Raw genomic sequence first — 21,625 nt, forward strand, 5'->3', positions numbered from 1 at the left:
TGTGAGAAAGTAAGATATTCATGTAATTTATTTCCCAGATGTCTGATAATGACGTTGACAACGAGCTTTTAGACTATGAGGAAGACTATGAGGCTCAGGGACTTGCAGGAATCACTCCAGCCAAAAAGGAGGTGAAGGGATCTTACGTGTCCATCCACAGCTCAGGCTTTAGAGACTTTCTGCTCAAACCAGAGCTGCTTCGAGCTATTGTTGACTGTGGGTTTGAACATCCCTCTGAAGGTAAACATCATGGCACCACACTACTATATCTTATACTGTAATAATATACAACTGCTGTACTGTTGATTCAAATGCTGAATCACTATTGTCTTTCTCTCTGACAGTTCAACATGAGTGCATCCCCCAAGCCATCTTGGGCATGGACATCCTGTGTCAGGCCAAATCTGGCATGGGGAAAACAGCAGTGTTTGTACTTGCTACTCTGCAGCAGTTGGAGCCAGTAGAGGGCCAGGTGAGAAGGACTGTTTGTTCTATTAGTATTCTTTTAACTCTAATTGTTAATATGACTTGTCTGCACTGACACATTCACACTTCCTTTTTCTGACTGGTATTTTTGTCTTCTCAGGTGTCTGTCCTTGTGATGTGCCACACTCGAGAGCTGGCCTTCCAGATCAGCAAAGAATATGAGCGCTTCTCCAAGCACATGTCCACTGTGAAGGTGTCGGTGTTTTTTGGTGGTCTGGCAATCAAGAAAGACGAGGAAGTGCTGAAAAAGAACTGTCCTCACATTGTTGTTGGAACACCAGGCCGAACTCTAGCTCTCGTTCGCAACAGGACCCTGAACCTGAAGAACATCAAACACTTTGTCCTTGATGAGTGTGATAAGATGCTTGAACAATTAGGTCATTACAAAGGCACAACATTGAGATGTTTCATATGATGGATGAGAGTAAGCCATTTAAAATGACTTGTTTTGATACATTTTACACCAGATATGAGGGGGGATGTTCAGGAGATCTTCAGACTGACGCCACATGAAAAACAGGTGATGATGTTCAGTGCCACTCTGAGCAAGGAGGTCCGCCCTGTGTGTCGCAAGTTTATGCAAGATGTAAGTACCTTTGCAAGTGTTCTCAAGTGCGGGTGTGATTATCCTAGACATATTTATCATCACCTTCAGTGCTTTAACTGTTTAGCAGCAGGTCTAGACGGCCCATTTAAGCTTTGCCCATTTGTGACTGTTTGTCATAAATGGCCATAACAGTGGGCCAAAGTGATCCTCCTAAGCCTTTCAAGTGAGTGCACTCGAACCTCCTGCATCTGCCACTGGCAAAGGGCACAATCGTAATCGCGTTCCCTCTTCTGGAATAATTTTGTGTGTTTTAACTCTTGACACACCTAATATTTTGATAATGAACCACTATTTTGACACTCTTGTTTAGCCGATGGAGGTGTTTGTGGATGACGAGACCAAATTGACGCTTCATGGATTGCAGCAGTACTACTGTAAACTCAAAGACGGTGAGAAGAACCGGAAGCTCTTTGACCTACTGGATGTACTAGAGTTCAATCAAGTATGTATAGGTTTTCATATAAGAACTATACATTTGATCCTTTGGTTTGTTTACCATCCCAAATGACACTTAATTGTTTTTCTTGGCTAGGTGGTCATTTTTGTGAAGTCTGTCCATCGCTGTGTAGCTTTATCTCAGCTTTTGGTGGAGCAGAACTTTCCTGCCATAGCTATCCACAGAGGCATGGCTCAGGAGGAGCGGTATGTGTTTTTGATTGACAATAAAGTAGTGAGGATGTATCTTATTTTGTAAAACCGCTTTTTCCCTCAAAGGTTATCCCGATACCAGCAGTTCAAAGATTTCCAGCGGCGAATTCTAGTAGCAACCAATCTCTTTGGCCGAGGCATGGACATCGAGCGTGTAAACATTGTGTTCAACTATGACATGCCAGAGGATTCAGATACATACCTTCACAGAGTATGGTCATATTCTTATTACTAATGGATGATGTTACCAAAACTAATCTAAATGAATATGCATGTGCTGTATCTTTATCTTATCTGTCTGAATCTGAAGGTGGCCCGCGCAGGAAGGTTTGGAACCAAAGGTCTTGCCGTCACATTTGTGTCAGACGAAACTGATGCCAAGACTTTGAACGATGTTCAAGACCGCTTTGAGGTCAATGTGCCAGAGCTTCCAGTGGAGATTGACATTTCTTCTTACAGTGAGTTATTTATGGATATTTCAATCGGTAAAATTGCCTGTATCCTGTGTTTTCAAACTAATGTGTGTTTTTTTTTTTTTTTTTTTTTAATTAACACAGTTGAGCAGTCCAGATGAGCGCCTCATTTGTCGACCGTTATGGCCTTTATAGTGTTTCTATGTTTTTAGGGAGGAGAGAAAATACCTCAATTTACAGTCATGCTCCTGCCATTTGTTAAGTTTATAAAGGTAATTTATTTGATCATCTTGCAAGCGTGTTTTATTGTTTTTCATGTTGAAATCATGGATATATATCTCTATCTCTATCTCTATCTCTATCTCTATCTCTATCTCTATAATCTCTATCTCTATATATATAATCTCTATCTCTATATATATAATCTCTATCTCTATCCCTATCTCTATCTCTATATATATAATCTCTATCTCTATCCCTATCTCTATCTCTATATATATAATCTCTATCTCTCTATCTCTCTATCTCTCTATCTATATATATATATATATATCTCTATCTATCTATCTATCTATCTATCTCTCTCTCTCTCTCTCTCTCTCTCTCTCTCTCTCTCTCTCTCTCATCTCTCTCTCTCTCTCTCTCTCTCTCTCTCTCTCTCTCTCTCTCTCTCTCTCTCTCTCATCTCTCTCTCTCTCTCTCTCTCTCTCTCTCTCTCTCTCTCTCTCTCTCTCCTCTCTCTCTCTCTCTCTCTCTCTCTCTCTCTCTCTCTCTCTCTCTCTCTCTCTCTCTCTCTCTCTCTCTCTCTCTCTCTCTCTCTCTCTCTCTCTCTCTCTCTCTCTCTCTCTCTCTCTCTCTCTCTCTCTCTCTCTCTCTCTCTCTCTCTCTCTCTCTCTCTCTCTCTCTCTCTCTCTCTCTCACTCATATATATATAGATATCTATTAATATATATTAGTTTTTGGTTAAATAAAGTTTTTATACCTCCTTTGTTACTTTTGTCTCTTAAATTTGAACGCAGAGCCTGGTCATGCTGCAGACAATACAAAATATGACGTGAAACGGAGTCAAATTCTATAACATTAAAACTAAAATAAATTCAAGCTTAGTGGCCACTGGCAATGCAGTTTTATTTATTTGTAGACAAAACCATCTGCAAGTTTAATGTTTAGGACAATATGATCTGTTTAAGCACAAAAATATATTTGGTATTGGTCCAATTTCTTACTCTTATCTTCAGTCAGGTTTCACAATGTGATAAGTCAATGTAGATATATACACTCATTCAGTCATATCAATAATGAATTCAATACAAAAACAACTTTCCTACACTATACAGCAGTCAACAAGTGCTGCCTTGTCATACTGTGTACTTGTACTACTTTACATGCAAGTCAATGATGAGGTGATCAGTAAGATCACTGTGCAAAGTGCTTTGTTGCTCTCGATTCTTCCTGGGGAGATGATCTCACAACTTGAGTGCCTTTAGCAAAGAGTTTAATATTTCTGTGCTTCTACGTTGTCCCTTTGTCTTTGCACATTTTGTCACAATGACAGTGTGACATTGAATTAAACCAAGGCGGTCTGGGACCATGTCCAGTTTTCCATACAAATGGAAAATGCAAGATCTAGTCAATGAATTGATGTGTGTCTCCATACATCCAGTGTTGAGGAGGCAAAGCTACTTCATTGAGATGGCCACAGTTAGTGCTGCATTTACAGGACTGTATGAACATGGCTGACTTCTGGAAGCGCTCTCCGTCGGGACACACAAAGGTCACTGGGATAGTGCGTGTTTTTCGAGGTGAACAGCAGCGCCCGTTGGTACACACACTGCAGTAGTTGGGCCGGTAGAGCCTGACACTTACACACTCCCCATAGGACAGGCGCAGTGGTCCTTGAGCCTTTTGGGTTGGTGAACACTTCAGATCTTTCTGTGAAGAAATTATTATATATATATATTATATAATTTATAATATTATAAATTCCACGTTGGAATTTACAACTCACAATGTATGAATGAAAATGTTGATTTTATTATAATTTTGATAATAAAAACAAAATCAACAAAAGGCCGTTTCTCAGCTGTTAAAAGCAGTGCATGATAATATTAATATTAATAATAAATAATAATAGCCTCGTATACATTTTTATAATACTCACTCAGCATACCCATACTAAACAGAAAATGGTTACATGACAACAACCTTTCAGTTGAATATTTTGAAAAGCCACTCATTATTGGCTCAGCAGAACATAGTCTAAACTTCTGTGGTGTGTCTCAAGATAAATATAGAAAGGAGTCCTCTGTCCTCTGGACAGTTGCTAAGCAGGAATGCCAAGAGTCAAGACTATATTTAAAAAGGCGCCTAGCTGCCACCAGCAACATCTGAGTAAATGCGCACTGTTCTGTTCCCACTGGACCGGGACTTCCCAAACCACGGAGAGGATCAACTCTTTCCCTCAAATCAAGGATTAGGACAGCTCTAGTGATGAGGGTGTGTTTACACAGGGCCAGACATAATCCATTTGAGTTTCGGTCCTGTTCAAGAGGACTTACGATTGTGTATACAAAACAACCATGCAATAAGAATAAAGCAGTTAGGGAAATTTACTAATAACTACAAGTCAGTTTTGTGTCTTTGTTGAGATTTTATTACCTTTGTGGGAACAATGAGGCTGTGACAGGGTCGTATGGTGCATATTCTTGTCTCTTTCTGCAGTTTGCACCCTGGGTTTTTGTTGGTGATTCGAGATGAAATGCCCACTCCGCAACTTCTGGAGCATTGAGACCAACCAGTTGTCTGTACTGGACAGTTATTCTCCTTAATCCTTTTCAATATTACATTGTTCTCTGAATAAATAAAACACATAATGTTTTCAGCTTGATTCAGTCCTTATATATGAAGTACTATTGCACAAGTTCTACTTTGTTTGCGTCATACCTGGCAGGTGGTGAAGTCTGTATTGATTTTTCCTGCCAGTCTTGACATCCTTCAGGTCATTGGGCTGCTTCAGCTCCTTGTTTGGCTTGTGTTGGACTGAATAATACCCACGTCTGGGTGGGTACTCTTTTGCTTGAGGCACCTGTCACAACGAGAGATTGAACACAGGACCAGGCTGTGCGTCTGTAAAGTAACGCTGTAACTATCCAGGACAATAACACTATAATAAGCAATGTATTCTGCTTAGGGTTGATAAGATAACTTGGTTATTTGGGAAATAGATTACATATTCTCTTCTGATTGCATGTTTATCCAGGGGTCATATAGATATGGTTACTTAACTCAATACTTTAAAATGTATTCCTGGTATTTGCATGTGTGCAATTAGTTTTGCTTGAACATATGTTAGAAGATAAAATTTGAGTGGTTTTTGGCCATGACAGTTCAACATCTTTGACCTTTTCCATTCTTCAATTTGTGTGCCCTACTTTGTTCTTTGACATTATATGAAACGTATACAACATTAATTGATTACGTAACTGGACTATTTTTATATTTTTATCAAGACTATTTTAAGTACATAATACACAATGGCACAGTGGCATCCTGCTGTACTTCACCAACCTTGCTTTTCCATGGGAGATGCCAGGTTCCCTTGTGGCAGTCGACAGTGAAGCAGCACTTCCCTGGGGTCTTGGTGAGTCTGGGGAAGGGGCACGAGGGGGAGGCCGCGGGCAGCTTGTTGTTACACAGTGGACCACAGCCCACAGCGCCGTCCATGCAGGTGCACTGGTGTTTGCAACCAGCTCGGAAACTCTCACCATTTTGGTACATCCTGCCGTTGTATTCACATGTGCGCCCCTCGGCTTTGGCTAAAATAAAGTAAACAAACAGTGAAATAGAAGCCAAAGTGGAGTTCTTGGCACACAGGAGGCGATAAGACACAGTTATGGGTATAAAAATGGTGTAAATGGAAAACATCACTGAACTGAACCAAAACAAAGACAGATGTTTTTGTTGCCCCCCAAAAGAAAAGCCAAATCTAACCTTTATGCAATTTAATGTAAGTTAAGTAAGTGTAAGTGGTCATTGGTTAGTGTTTTTTTTCATATATTACCGTATTTTCCGGACTATAAGTCGCACCGGAGTATAAGTCGCACCGGAGTATAAGTCGCACCAGCCAAAAAATGCATAATAGAGAAGAAAAAAACATATATAAGTTGCACTGGAGTATGAAATGCGGTCGCAAGTGTGAAAATAATAAATAATATCACATATAAGTTAATATAAGTCACATCACATAAGTCCGCAGTATAAGTATAAATGTAAGAATAAGTCGGACGCTGGCCAAAACTATGAAAAAAGGTGCAACTTATAGTACGGTAGTTTGTGGATGTGTAAAGCCCAAATCTAGAAAATACTTTGTCTAACATCACCAAAACATTTTAGCATTGCCACTCTGCTACTACTATTGCTCCTTGTACAATTGGCTACGTGTAAGGTAAGGTACACTTTATCGCTCCCATAGGGCGATTTGTCCTCTGCGTTTGACCCGTTCTACACTGTCGCTGGGGAAGCCTGGTACTACTACATCCGCTGACCTCTGCAGATGCCGTCAGCCGTGGTCACATCGTTGCCATAGTTACACTCCAGGCCTCTGTGGGGATCGCAGGGCTTCAGTAGGCTGCAGTCCTGGTTGAGCTGAGCAGCGCACACCTTACAGCAGCCGCACCCGTCGGGCACAACGCTCACACCGGCGGGGCACACCCGGGGCTCTCCGGGGCACTGGCATCGGGCTGGGCAGCTCACAGTCACCTGGAGGGCAGAGGATAATGATACAAACTCTATTTACAGACATTATAAATAAAGCTGGAGGAATGAAGAAGCCTGGACATTTGACTGTATTGCGTGGTAAGTAATTGGAATGTCAATATCAAAGAAGCGCGATTGTAGACCAGTGGTGGAAAGTACAAAAGTAAACAGTGGCTACTTTTAAGGTGTTACTTTTTAGCACCTTCATGGGTACATCCTGTCCAAAAGTTTTGATTTCAAGTCCTGACTTTGAGCAAAAAAAGTGTAAATTCATAAAAATGGCTTCTGTTGCCTAAAAATTTCTTCTTTTTTTTTTATTGGGTACTAAGTATTTATTTGCTCCTGTATCTTTACTTTACTTAACAAAAGTGAATACTCCTTCCACCACTGTTCTCGATTCATCCTGTGATGTTTATTGAAGGTATGTAATGTTTTTGGTGAAGGGTCCGCCACCATGGAGAGGCTGTTTCACCCGGAATGTTCGGAGTGGCATTAAAGTATGCATCTTCATGGAGAAAAGCAGTTGACCCTAGACCAAATTACAGTTCAGATCTAGGGAGAGGCAACCTTGCTCACAGTAAGAATGTATATTTCTCAGCAATAAAACAATGTGTAATGAAATAAATGTTTTCATGCCATACCAATAATAGTAATGATTGTATAGGTTTTCTATTGTATTATGTTCCATGGTTTTACAGGTAGACATGACCCTCCATCTAACACAGGTTGCACAATTTCAAATGATGGCCTTGAATGTCTAGACGGCTCAACATTGCGTGCCCAGTCTCCATAGGATTGTGATTCATGGCTCATCACTCGAGCCAACTTGTGCCAATGTGAAGCAAAGGAGAGTCACAAAAGGTCGACATGACAAGACATGCAAATTACCAGCATTGACAAATCAACCCAGCCAACTGTAATTATTGGCTTTTGTTCATAGACATGCTTCAGAATATAGACAGGAGCGGGTGTTGTGACAAAGATGTGCAGTTGAGGAAGTCACTAACAATAACTTACTGAAATATAATCACCTAAACTATAACAGTAGTTTACATGTCTTACCTGGGTGACGAGAGCTGTTGTTATAGTCATATAGATCCAAAACATGTTTGTATCACCTTAGAATGGAAATAAATTAATCCATGACAGGCCTATTTTTGTACCTTTTTGCCCTTTAAGTCTTGATCTAAATCCTCGTTTCACTCTTGACTTGCAAAACATGCAAATCCATTTTTATACCCTGAAGAGCATGCAGAGCTCATGCCCCTCTCCACTCACCCAGCCAACCAGAGGCAGGTATTTCCAGTGGGCGGGGCTTCACCACAAGGATACAGGGCTGATTGGTTGGAGTCGTCTGAAATTAATACAGCCATTCATAAAATTCAGCAGGTCTGCACTGTGTTTATTTTATGGGTCATACATTTAAACGTGACATGCTCTGAAGTCGGTCTCGGGCACATTCCTGTCTTTGAGGGCGCCGCTCTTGTAACACTAGGTAAATATTCAGCTGCTGGAACACGCCGACAGCTTAGCAATTCTAATAAAGACACACACGTCAAGGAAAAGGGAGTGGATTTTAATGTTTTACTGACAAATGTAGGTGCCAGGGCTGAACATCAAGTATTTTTAATGTGAAATCACTCTTTGTGCTTTCCCACCTAAAACAACTTCTATCATTTTCTAGTCCTTTCTAACTATGTCTTTCTCTAATTGTTATCTTCAATACAATCTGATAATTCTTCTTAAGTATTGTAATGCTCAATTGAGAGTTCCACCATCATGAACAAGAACAAGTATCTTTAAAATAATAGTGCTTTCCTGAAATTCAAGATTTAGGGTTTTTTTCAGTTTTTTAAAGGTGAATTTGTTACAACCTTTAAATACCTTGTTAAAACATTGCAGTCAAAGTGAAATATTTGTCAGATTATAAGGCAATGAGAACACTTTATGTTCATTGATTTTGAAGTATTTCCTTGAAGTCTGGGGTAATTCCTACACCGCCTTAATGCCTTAAGTTATTTTACAAAAATAGAAATAATAATACTACAAAGGAGCTTCTGAATTATTAGGACTATTAAAAAACTAAAATATTTAATTTGTTTTACAGGCGCTATTAGTTATGCACAAAACAAAATATAGTTGTGGTAACAGTGTGTTTTTGTGAGTGTTTTAGCTGTGGATAGTGAGAGACGCATTTTAAGCAGCCTTTGCCTATAACTATGCTGAACATTTTTTTTACAACTAAATTAAAATATTATCTAATTTAAGTATAAATGTACAAAAACATTTTTAATTGTACATTACTTAAAGGTCCCATAACATGCAAAATCGACTTTTCAGAGCTTTTAACCTTCTTACATTGCTATTTGTGCTTCATATATGTACCCAGAGTGTTTTTTTGATTGATTCCCGCAGTGTTTTGCTATATTCCTGCTGCTCTCAGACTTTATAACAAACACTGTTAGTCCTGAACACTCGAAATACTGACCTAACCTAATACTGATGTGCAATTCTGTCATATGTGCAATTGTCCACTGTTGTGATTCATGTGCAATTACTGTGAAATTCATGTGCAATCCATGTGCTGTCGTGACACATATTCATGTGCAATTACTGTCGTGATCACATGCAATGGTGTTTATGTATTTATTTATTTGTCTATGGGAGTTTTTATTTATACGAAAGTGTTTTTCAGACTTCCTATAAGTGATCTGTTCTTCTGTATCTACCTCTGTATCTACCTGCGTTGCACCAATGAAATTTCCCCATGTGGGACAATAAAGGATTATCTTATCTTATCTTATCTCCTTTCCTCAAATCTCCAAACTGACGGGCAGTGGAGGCAAGACCGCGTCATTATCCCCCCTCATCCCCCCCTCCCCTCCCGCCTCCCGCCCCCTTCCCCCCGGCTCCGCGCTGCTGTCTCCCTACAAGCCCATTCCGGAGTTTTTCTGCTTCGATTTACGACGAAACACGGTTCAAAGAGGCCCAAAACGTCATTAATGATATCGCACTCTTTACTATTATCACAATGGTGAAGGTTTATGTGGCAGTTGATGCAGCAGGAAAATAAACGGAGAGAAGTTCTATCCGATACCGAAAAACCAGAAAATAAGAGCGCGAAAAGACTTTTGTATATATATATATATATATATATATATATATATCCATAGATATATCTGTTCTGCGCACGATGTAGAATAAACACCAGATTTATTTAGTCTCAAAGTAATGTTGATCTGAAGTTCTATCGTTTCTCACTCAGTCGCGCTGCAGGATCAGCGCAGCGCGGAGCAGACAGCTGTGGGGCAAACACTACGTCGCGGGTGGGCGGGGCACACACGCGCTCTGAGACTACGTCACGGGTTGGGCGGGGGAGCCAGATCGCTCTTCGCAAGGGTGGGGGCGAATATCAAACCAAGCCGTCTGCATTTCCGGGTTGGTGAGGGGGTCCAAGGTCTGGGTGATATTTATTAACTATTATGTTAAGGGTGTTGCACAACCCTTATTATTATCAATTATACACTTAGGATACACTACGAAACGTGAAAAAAGCATGTTATGGCACCTAACATAAATAAATAAACAAACAAACAAACAAACGAATAAATAAATATTTATTATTACTATTATTTAAAAAGTAAGTTAATTAAAAGTGGCCATCTACCGATATGTTTGTATTAATTTATTGTGAATAGAATGGCGTAGGGGTTAAATAGGACTGGGTCTTCATCCTACTCGTTCCACATTAACATTCCACATATTGTACATTTCTATTTAAAATAAATGAAATAAATTACTTGTGAGTACTTTGTCTTACACCATGAGGTCTGGCTGGGTTGGCAGTTTCGAGTCACATGGTGCTGGCATGGGAACGGGGAGGATATGGTCAGTTGGAAAGAATGGCCGTCTCGCAGTGGTTAGGTAGATTATTGTTTTTAGAAGCAGCTCATATAAGAAGGACATCTGTTGCTTTCAACATGTGGTGATAATCCAGAATCACCTTTGTTGAAGTGACAAAGGTCCGACTCTTGCAACCAAACACATATTTTTTAATACAACAATGGTTTCCCTGCCCAACCAACAACAATATAACAATATATATAACAAAATTCCAATGCAAATTATAAGAATGACATACTATACACAAGAATTAAACATGATTGAATACAACTGTCTGTTTGTGGAACAATAAATAACAAGCTTGTGACAGTCTCGGGCCACATCGAAGTGAGATGGTGTGAGATGGTGTGTGGTTTGGCTCCCTCGTCTGTGTTTGTCCACTACCTGTGGGATAGGATTTCAGTGAAAAATATAAGAAAGTTTGAATAAAAAAGCGATGCAGGAAGCTGTCAATCAGAGCTCTAGTGCAAGAGGGGACACAGTCATGGTGGCCTAGCTATTTTAATCGTCTGGAGTAACAGTACACACACTTTTACAATCCTACCACTGCTGCTGTTTTTATCCTCAACACTAGTGAGAAACAGGAACCATCATAAAACATGTTTAATTCATTAAATACATTTTCATATCACATTTTACCACTTATTTTATTTTGATATACATTTCTTAAAATCTAAATTATGTGACAAAATATATGTTTTCTGTAATTGTTTTATTTAACCCAAACCCTGTGTTGTCTATGAGAGTTTTACCATGTACAATAAGTGATGCAATTCTTTATTGATCTGGTTTGGGAGTGGCACAGACTTATGACTCCCATAGGATTATAATCATAACAAACCAAGTCTGGGCAAAATAGTGTTAGTCATTACTTCAGTCCAACAGTGTCTTCTTTTGTATTACAACTTAAACAAAAATATGGATCACAAGGTAATCACATAATGTATCTTTAAAAATAGTCTGTTCTGCTATGGCCCAAGGGTGAAAGTAACTATTCTTAAAAAGTACTCTCCTAAAGGGGGGGTGATTTATTATATGAAGCACAGAAACCTTAGACTTGTGACATGACCCTTGCATCTGGACTGAGTAAGCTTCATCTTACAATAAAGTACATACGTGCATATGACAGGTTTGCCTATTTTTATGACTTTGTTTGGTGATAATAAAGTGCTGCCTGGTAATTGAGTTTTCTAAGCAGCAGCACATGTGATCTCTGCGGCCTCAGCTTCATGATTCCTGCTCCTGTTACCTGGGCCTTTCTGTGTGGGTTTTACATGTTTCTCACTGGGTGGGTTTCCTCCAGACTCTGGTTACCCCCCTGAACCCTAAACATGCACAATATTTAGGTGTTGTCCAGTCCTAAATATTTATTTGTCAAATAACTCAAGCTGTGTCACTACTTCCGGTCCAATTCCATTCCTATGTGTTTTTTGCCAAGTCACGCTAAAATAAAAATAGATACTGACAGTGGACAGTGAACTGCTGGTGGATGTCACTAGGCCTGTTCGGAAAACTGCGTAGGTCCGATTGGTGTCGAATGGCGTTGGAGTTTCCAATTCAACCCTTTTGGTCTGCACGAGGCTGCTGGGCGTGGTTTTCTCTGTGCTCTCATTGGACATATCAACTTTCATCGATCATCAAGACGAGGCGCTGATAAACTCAAATGCGTGACATCATTAAAGACTTAACAAACGGTGGACACTTTTGTGTTGACAAAGGGTGTTTGTGGGTCAATGCTAACACTAATGCTAATTGAGCATCATAAATATTGAAATAAAACAAATAAAAAAACAAACAGAAGTAATTAAAAACATCCACTTTAAATTAAATGTATTTGTTTATATTTTACTTTAATAAAAGTTAGCTGTGAGAACAGTAGAATTACCTCCAAATTCCTTCAATAGCAACCACTAAATAAAATGTGGCCTTTAAACTTCAAAATAGTCAAACTGGAAGAACTAGGCAAGATGTTTAGCTAAGTCTTGAACATATAATGTTTTACTGAAATGAGTAGTAAAATGCACTTTAGTTCTGTAATCATTATTTGGCCACAAACTGGTACATCTCTCCTGTTAAGATTAATGCATATTGTGCACTGTCCCTGACTCTATAAAAATAACATAAATAAATCAACTAATTTAAATAAATCTCTAAACTCAAACAGATTAACTCTGTTCACAGTGTGTGTAATTCCGTCCCGCTCATCACATCAATCATAGTGAACATAATTCAACCAGTGTAAATATGTGTTGCACAAACACAATTACCAAAATGTGAGTGTGTAAAATAGCTAATAACTGTTTTGTTTGAAAGTAGTTTGGTGAATGATTGGTTTCTTCAGTGGTTGTGAGAGAAGGAAGCGAACAGACATGAAAAAAAATGACCAAGGACCAGAATATTATAAATAACAGTATTATGTGCTGACTGTAGCTCCCTATTGGTGCATCAGGGCACTGAGAATGATATGTAAGGGATCTCAACTTTCTGCTATTCGTTATACTCCCCCTGCTGGAAAAGTAGATAAAAACATGCCTCATATTTATAAGCCTACTGCATTTTATGTTTTTATAAAAATGTTAATCCAAAAAGCCTGAAATAAGATTATAAAAAAAATGATAATTAAGTATATTTTAACTCAATCCAGCCTAATTTAACTGGGTGTTTGCTTTTGAATCACAAAGAATTGCCTCCACCAAAATGTACCTTTCTCTTTTTTCCAACAGAGGGAGCCACACACTACAGGTCATAAACTATATATGTGTCAATTCAAAATTCATGACAATGTATTGGTCTGTATTACTATATTGAGACAGAATACACTCTTGACACTAGTGGACATTGGAGGCAATGAGGGTGAAGTGTCTTGCTCAACGACACAACAACAGTATGATCTTCAGCCCAAATGTGGCCCACCACTGCGGCCCCCCACTGCAACACTGTATTCCCAGTGATCTCCCATCAAAGTCCACTTGGGTCGTCTTTGCAGAGTTTCCGAGATCTGAAGAGATTCATTTGTTTTGAAAATGTGTTCGTGAAAAGTTGTCTTCAGAGCATTTGCAAAGTCAAATCAGGAACTTGTAAACCTTGTTTAAATCTTGCTCTTGTAAACAAAAGCAGGAAGCAGAGCAGCACCTTTAGGCCAAACATTCACAAACACACACCTTTTATTTGATTTGGTGCTGAGGGCACATTTTATTTCAGCAACAATTACTAGCCACTTTATTGGATCCACCAGAATTTTAAGTTATAAATAGAAATAAAACATAGACTGATCTTTGATACATAGTTTTTTTTTTTTGGAAAAGGTTTAGTACAGAATATTTCAAAAACATGGTTACAAGAAGTGCTGCGTTTCCTTTGTCCTCAGAGGTCAGAACTTCTCGTGTGGTCACGTTGTTAAAATGAGAAAACAATTTCAGAAAGTTTCATAGACAGCTGCACAACAGTAGAACCTAAAGGTAAAATAAACTATCAATACCTGTCGGATGTTAAACTTTATTCAAATGCAAGGCGCAGCCATGTTGGATTGTCTAACGTGGTTAAACTCAGAAGTTTTGAAATGTTGCCCGAGTTTCCAAGGAGGAATTCCAGTGTGAATTTACAAGTCGGAACTCAGAAAATCAGACTTCCAAGGACAACTGGAACGCAGCAAAAGTAGACAACAGAACTTTAGAATTACAATCACACAAAATGGAATTTAAATCAAACCTATGTAAGAAATCAAAAATAGGATATAGAAGTATGATACATGCAAAGACAATAAAACCATTAAAATAGTAAACTACAGAGTTGTTGTACCAGCTCTTATCCTATAATAGTGTGTCTTTAAAGAGGTAAGTCTATACAAAATAAAAGAGCAAAACAAAGATAATCATATTCATACTAATCATAATAATGATAATAGTAATAAAATAAATGACAAACAAAATCACAACATATAAAGTCCAACAAGTCCCATTTAGTCTAAAGTTCCTGAAATTAGTCAATTTTCAAATTACCGTAAATCTGAATGTAAATTTTTCCATTTGGCTAATATCTGTCACAATGTCAGTCCAGTCCTTGGTCGGTGGTGAGGTCTGTGTCATCCACCTCTAGTGATGGCATTTTCCCCGCTGCCAGGAGTATATTCCAAAGTTATCCATTTATTGTGTCCATGGCAGTTTTGAGGCCCAAATTCTTACTTCTAAAGTTTAAAGGGAGGGAAATTGTCCAAAACAGTCTCAGTGCAGTGTTCATTTCAGTCCAATATTTCTGAGTAACAATTAGTGGTAGATCGTTGTTTGCCCCATGGCTGCTCTCCAACAGTCTGCATTTCCTTGTGAATAATGAGCACTTTGACACATTTTTCCTACAATGTCCCCTCCAGACATGTGATGTTGAGATTCTCCACAGATGTACACACTCTTTCCCATTCTTCGTCTAACAAAACAAGGTCACCTTCTTTTTCCCCATTTGTTTTAAATATTTAGTAGAGCAGCTGTCCAGACAAATTTCAGTCAGAGGTTTCAATGGTCATTACTTTGTTTAATTTCTGTAAATACCTATAAAAGTCCTGTTCCTCCGAGCCAAAGGATTCTTTCAACATATCAAAGCTTTTCATGTGATTATCATTTACAATCTGGTGAAAAACCTTTACACATTTTTGTAATCCAGAACCTTGAATCTCAGTTCTCTTTGGTACAAAACCTTGGTTTAAGATTTTAACATCTTTGTCTAGTTTGTATGTTTTGATTCGCTCCTTCCATGTTGTGAACACAGATTTTACCCAGGGATTCTTAACTTCCTCTAAATGACTCAAACACTCGCCATCTGCCAGAAAAGCCTGTACGGGAACCCCCGGCACAACATTAATCTCAATATTGTTTCCATTGAGCTTCATATTCTGGCTCACACCAGCAGAGCAACTGATTTGAGCTGAAATTAGTACTTTTTCAGAGAAGTTAAGCCCCAGCCTCCTTTTTCTTTTGAGTTTCAGACACAGGATTTTTCCTTGACATAAAAATCTGGAGATTGTTTTATTCCACTCATCAAACAGCCGGTTGGGGATGGAAATTGGGAGAGTCTGGAATAGATAGAGAAATCTGGGCAAAACATTATTTTTTATTGTTTCAATCCTTTGACTTAGATTAAGTATGTGATAAAATTCTTTCTTTATAGTGGAGAAAAGAGGAGTATACCGGTAGTTTTTTTTTCAAAGATTGCTCTTAGTTCTTTTTTGCGGACACACCTACATTTTTAAGGAGTTCCGTTTCCCATTTAAATGGTTAAGTCTTTCGAAAGGACAAAGGGGTCGCCAGTGAGAGAGCATTTCCGATTTTTGTATATTCAATTTGCATCCAGACATTGGACCAATATCATGGAGGAAATGCTTCACATTAGAAACTTGGAAAACAACTATTTCATGTACTCGATTTTTGCATGTAATGAAGTAAATTTAGTTTTGCCCTATATTGTAAAAGCGCCTTTAAATTCTCACACACACACACACACACACACACACACACTGAGCTGATCAATTGACCCGGGCAGGAAACAAGCTGTGTCAATCACAGAGGATGTAGAGTTCCTCATTACAGTCCCAGCTCTTCAACCGTCCCTTTGAGTTTAACGCTCCACAGCGATCCTGGACTGGACACAGACTGATCTCCTGAGGCGTGTCAGACTTCAGAGGGGCTCCACTGACCCACAGCCACTGGTCTCCTAAGAAACGCAGTCCAGTCCACACCAGGCTGACTCCTTCAATCTGCATTTGACCCTTCACCAGGTGCAGTTCATTGTCCCATGTTACGTCAGTGAGGCTTTTACTCTTAGTTTTGCAGTACTCCAAAGCTCTCTCCCAGGATAAGCGTTTTTTCACAATAAGCTGACTGCAGAAAAATGGAAGTTTTGTGTCTTCAACATAGTCATTCCACAATCCTTCAGCGTTCATTGCAACCGTCCTCTGATTATCGCGCCAATAATTTGGTTGTCCATTCATCCAGTTTGTGTATGTCACCAAATCTGCTCCAGACCACTTCCACACCTTTGTTGTCTTGTTTGCTAGATACAGACCAATCCATCCATAGGTAAAGTCTGCTGCTGCAGCCTGTAGAATTTGGTCCTGATTACTTTGACTGTTGATTTGAGCAAGATCAGTGTGATGGCGTCTGCAGTGCTCTTGAGCTTCAACCCAGGTTTTTTTTTCTGCGATGTACAAGTATTTTCCAACAGCCACACCAATAAAGCTGGAAAAAATGATAACAAAAATAGTTGTTACCTCCATTGTTCTATATAGATGTGGCTCATATGACTCTTCCCGATGTTCTGTGGGAAGGATGCAAAAGTAGAACTTGATATTCAGTGCAGGCTTAGGGGAGGATTTCCGGATGCAAATGAGACTAACTCCAGGACACCATCAAGGACAAAAACAAATAGTGTGTTAAATAAATGTTGTGTTTTAACACGTACAAACATTAAAATGTACATGAAAGCCAATGAAAAAACATCCAAAATGCACTTTTCAGGATGACAGGATTACTTAATGGATTTTCAATACTGGTCTGTCTGTCTATGGAATTCATTATGTAAAACATATACAACAATATCTATGGGTGTTGCTAAGGTTCAGTTTTAGGAAGAAAAAAAAAATGCACAAATTATACCCGGATTATACCCGTGTGTGTTAGAGTAGCCCAGGCCAGACTGAACCCCTGTGGGCCAGAATATACCCCTCTGTTTGCCGTTCTCAGGTCTTGTTAATTAGGCCTAATGAAGCCTAAGGGATCATCTTGTACCTACATTTCGTATTTTTGTTGCTTTGTAGCTTCAATACATCGTTGGCAGTCATTGTTTGGAAATGCTAAAAAACTCTCTCAGCAACGAGCATTAGGCCAACATCCATGACATCACACACTCAAGACTTTGCTTGTTGTGAATGTAGCAGCCAATCATAAACGTTGTTTAAATCACTTCCTGGTTTAGCGAGTTGAGTCTGCATGGTGCTGGCGTAGCGGTTGAATGTGACGCTCGTAGGGCCCGTGGACCATGTAGATTAAGTAAACAAACATGCCGCGACAGGTGACATTATTTGGAGAGTTCATAACTTCTACTGATAAACATACCAAAGGGTGTTCAGGGACTAGAGGTGAGCAAGGTCTATCAAACTACCATCGTTTTATCAACGCGTACGTCTGTGATAAAATGTGAATATATGATTATATTTCTGTGATGTATTTTCTCTGCATGATAGTGATATTTTATCTGCATCATTAGTCTAAGAGAAGAACGGGTGTGTGACAAACTGCATTTGTGAAGGGGTCGTAAAGATGGGCCAAATGATGTTTACCCAAGGGGGGGTGACAGCCCAGAGGAGTTTGGGTAATCTTTACCCAAGGCTTGATCTCTAGGAAAAATACCAAGTGCCTTGATGTGAGGCTGACCAATGAGAAATGTGACCCGCCTATTCCAGAATATCTAATAAAACCAACCAGCATGGGAAAAAACGGGGTGAGACGCAGGAGGATCACCCCGGCGTTTTCTCCCAAGCTTGCCATACAAATGTCTGATATTTCTGTGTCGTTTCATATTCTAAGTTGAATTGTGTTCTCTATGTGTTACGGAATAGCATCGGTGTATGTCTGATTCCATGACATTTTCTGGTCCTATCGAGCCGGACGACAAGCAGCCCCTTCGCGGAGATTGACGGGTGAATCGGTGAAGTCTGTGCACAGCTAAAAGAAGTCCACTTTTGCCCATCGCACCTCATTCTCCGCGAGGAGAGCGCGTCGTTTCGAAACAGCAGGAGAACACAGGCGACAAAGAAGGTCAGACAAAATTTTGTGTGTGAAAAAGAGTTAGCCATAAAACGTTTTATGCATTAGTTTAATATTTCTGAAAAATATTGGTTAGCTTTCGAGCATTAGTTTTTAATATTTCTGAAAAATATTGTTAGCTTTCGAGCATTAGTTTTTAATATTTCTGAAATATATTGTTAGCTTTGGAGCATTAGTTTTTAATATTTCTGAAAAATATTGGTTGGCGTTAAGCAATTAGTTTAATATTTCTGAAAAATATTGGTTAGCTTTGTGTAGATAAGTTTCTCACATAAAGGAGTTTAAATTGCTCACCATGAGTTAAGTTTCTCACAGGAAAGAAAGTTATGATGCCTTATGCCAAGTTGTTACTGACATAAAGATGAGTGAATGTAAGCGCTGTGCACGAGCGAAGTAAGTAAGAGAGAAGTGTGAATGTGTGAATGAGGATTAATAAGTGATAAACTAACAAGTGTGAATCACAATTAATCATACAAGGGTCACAAGGCGTTATTCTGAGAGATCTAAAATTTGCAGTCACGGGTGAATCATTAAACACCACGTTTATGTCCGGAGGAATCTAATATGGAATTTTCTCTAGAAGCTTGACATTGACCGTGACTGTAAAGCAAGTAGCATTTCTCTCAGACGACCGAGACCACATAATGCCAAAATTATCACCCCAAACTGTAAAAAGACAAAGGAAAAGTCATAAGAGGATTTTGGAGGGAGACTTCCAGTGTGCTCAGATGACGTGGCAGAGAGGGGGAGATAAGGGGGGTCAACAGAACAGGAGAATGGGAAGAAAGCACTCACAAGGAATAAATTAGGAACTAAACCAAGCTGGTTTAAATTTTAGTATTAGAACAAATTTTAAGGGTTTTGTTTGATTGACAACAATCAATTATAAAGATTTTATTAAACTTGATAAGAGATGAAGATTAATTCAGATTTTTATTAGATGGCCAATATTTTGGGGAATGTGACACTTCCTGTCCCCGACATAGAAGACAGAAGTTGTGTTTTTACGGTATTGTGTTTTTTGAGTGCACAGAACAAACCTACGTATTGTTTTGTTTTGTTTTATTTTTGGACTTGACAAAAATTATCTTTTTGGACTTAATGCATGAGTAGATGAAAGTACAGGACGGAAAGACAGAAGTGTTTTTAAATTTAGAATCAAATACAGGCATGGGCCTGGAAGTGATAATATGGGTAAATGGGTGACTACTGATGTTTTTGGACATAGGAGTAGAACGGGCAGTAAGTAGAGTGATAGTAAAAGTTATTTCAGTAACTTATTTATTTGTATTATCATGAGGAAACCTCGTATTGCATGTAGACGTAAGTGAGGGAATAAGTTAAATAGTGACGTCCAATGCCCTCCCAGGAAAGACATGAATGGGTCATTAACTAGGGCAATTGACGCAGAAGTGGGGGGACATGGGACATACATGTGTTTATTAACTAACAGGGTGACAACAGGACACCAAGTCATAAAAGATAGTCAGAGATAAGGGGCTATTGACTGGCAAAGAATCTGGAGGACTCAGGATGGAGCAGATGTTATCTTTACGGATCACAGGGACACCAACAGCAACACCTCAGGGGGGGGTTGACTGATGAGTAATAGGAGAAGTTACATTAACAGGGAAATAATTTGACATTCTAAAGTAAATACCTGAAGGATTGTTGAGATTCAATCAAGAATTGAATAGATTTAAATAAGACAATATCATCTAAATTTAGACGCTATAGAAGTTATGAAAACCAGTGATAACAGGACTTAAACATTATAGGACTCAGGACGGAGGCAAGAGATGGTTAGACTACAAGAAAGAGAGAAAGTAAAAGCAGGTTACAAGTGAAGGTAAAGAGTAAGTGAAAAGAGAGAAGGAAAGAGCAGGTTTAGAAATTTGGAAATGGGTGTTTCCTCCATTACGAGAGAGAGACAGAGAGGAAGAGAGAGAGGAAGACAGAGAGAGAGAGGGGAAGACAGAGGGGAAGACAGAGAGGAAGATGTGGTTACAAAGAAAAGACAAGAAATTAGGGAACAAAGGAAAAACAGGTTGATACAATGATGTGCCTTATGCACAAGGGGAAGGTTTAGAATCATTTTGATTTTTTAATACACATATAGACTTGCTAGAACAAACTAATACACAATGTTTGTAAAGGACCACATGAGCAGCTGTGAGAGATTGAGTTTGAAACTCACCTGAAGCACATATAGAAGATTAGCACATATTACATTAGATGTGTGATGAAGAATTCTAAGTTGTGAACTGACCCTTATGGCCAGCTCAACGGGGGAATTATTGAGACAATTATTATTGTTTGATGTATTTGTATTGCACACACACACACACACACACACACATACATACATACATACGCGCGCACACGTGGACACCAGACTTTTAGAGTTTGAAACATTTCGAGTTTGAAACATTTCGAGTTTGAAACATTTCGAGTTTGAAACAAATGGTGGTAAAACAGATAGGTTTGGCAGTGTCGGATTACAGACACATAGACTGATTGACCCACACAGGGGCGAGCCCGGCGCTTGGAGGAAGGGAGGGGCTCAGCCAGGGATGTGACCACTGAACTGTGAAAGGTCAAGAGGTGACATTGCGGAGTTGGAGTGACAGACGCAATTCCATCTCTTCCTTGATTACATCCTGGATTAGTGAATGTTGTAAACTATCTGGATTATTGAATTTTGTTTAAATGTGGAATTGTGTAGAAGTTTGAGAAATGGGCAAGGCCATATCTCAAAAAAGGAGGGATATGTACTTGTAAACAAATATTCCGAATCAATAATTACAAAAAAAAAAAAAATTGTAAACAAGAAAACTGTTTGAAATACACTGAATTGTCGAAAAGACTTTGTTTATCACCGCAGCAGAGAACGTGTTGGAGATGTGGTGTTTACAGAGACGAGCCAAGTGGACGAGCCAAGTGGACGGAGCCACACCGTGTCGTCCTCACACCGACCATTGGAGGGACGAGAACATGGGTGC

The 21,625-nt window shown here is 39.1% G+C and overlaps 2 protein-coding genes across 2 annotated transcripts in view; one reads left to right on the forward strand and one right to left on the reverse strand.

Annotated features, from left to right (window-relative positions):
• Positions 1–38: 38 nt before the first annotated feature.
• Positions 39–21,625, forward strand: part of LOC140377137 (ATP-dependent RNA helicase DDX39A-like) — a 312,983-nt gene continuing 291,396 nt past the window's right edge. Inside the window, exons 1-9 of the mRNA XM_072462451.1 lie at positions 39–240; positions 345–472; positions 587–863; positions 954–1,072; positions 1,404–1,535; positions 1,626–1,735; positions 1,808–1,952; positions 2,052–2,199; positions 2,299–2,317. Of these exons, the coding sequence (XP_072318552.1) occupies positions 39–240; positions 345–472; positions 587–863; positions 954–1,072; positions 1,404–1,535; positions 1,626–1,735; positions 1,808–1,952; positions 2,052–2,199; positions 2,299–2,315 (1,278 nt within the window). The 3' untranslated portion in view covers positions 2,316–2,317. The remainder of the gene's footprint in view (positions 241–344; positions 473–586; positions 864–953; positions 1,073–1,403; positions 1,536–1,625; positions 1,736–1,807; positions 1,953–2,051; positions 2,200–2,298; positions 2,318–21,625) is intronic.
• On the reverse strand, positions 3,255–8,150 carry LOC140377140 (CCN family member 1-like). The gene is made up of 6 exons (XM_072462454.1): positions 7,972–8,150; positions 6,699–6,912; positions 5,722–5,969; positions 5,098–5,239; positions 4,813–5,006; positions 3,255–4,086 (listed from the first exon to the last, which is right to left on the reverse strand). Exons 1-6 carry the CDS (start codon positions 8,014–8,016, stop codon positions 3,781–3,783), a joined length of 1,149 nt encoding a protein of 382 aa, XP_072318555.1. The 5' UTR covers positions 8,017–8,150; the 3' UTR covers positions 3,255–3,780.

Source organism: Eucyclogobius newberryi, unplaced genomic scaffold (genome assembly GCF_026437365.1).
Source record: "Eucyclogobius newberryi isolate DKJ021-1_F unplaced genomic scaffold, fEucNew1.0.hap1 SCAF_4, whole genome shotgun sequence".
Taxonomy (NCBI): Eukaryota; Metazoa; Chordata; class Actinopteri; order Gobiiformes; family Gobiidae; genus Eucyclogobius; species Eucyclogobius newberryi.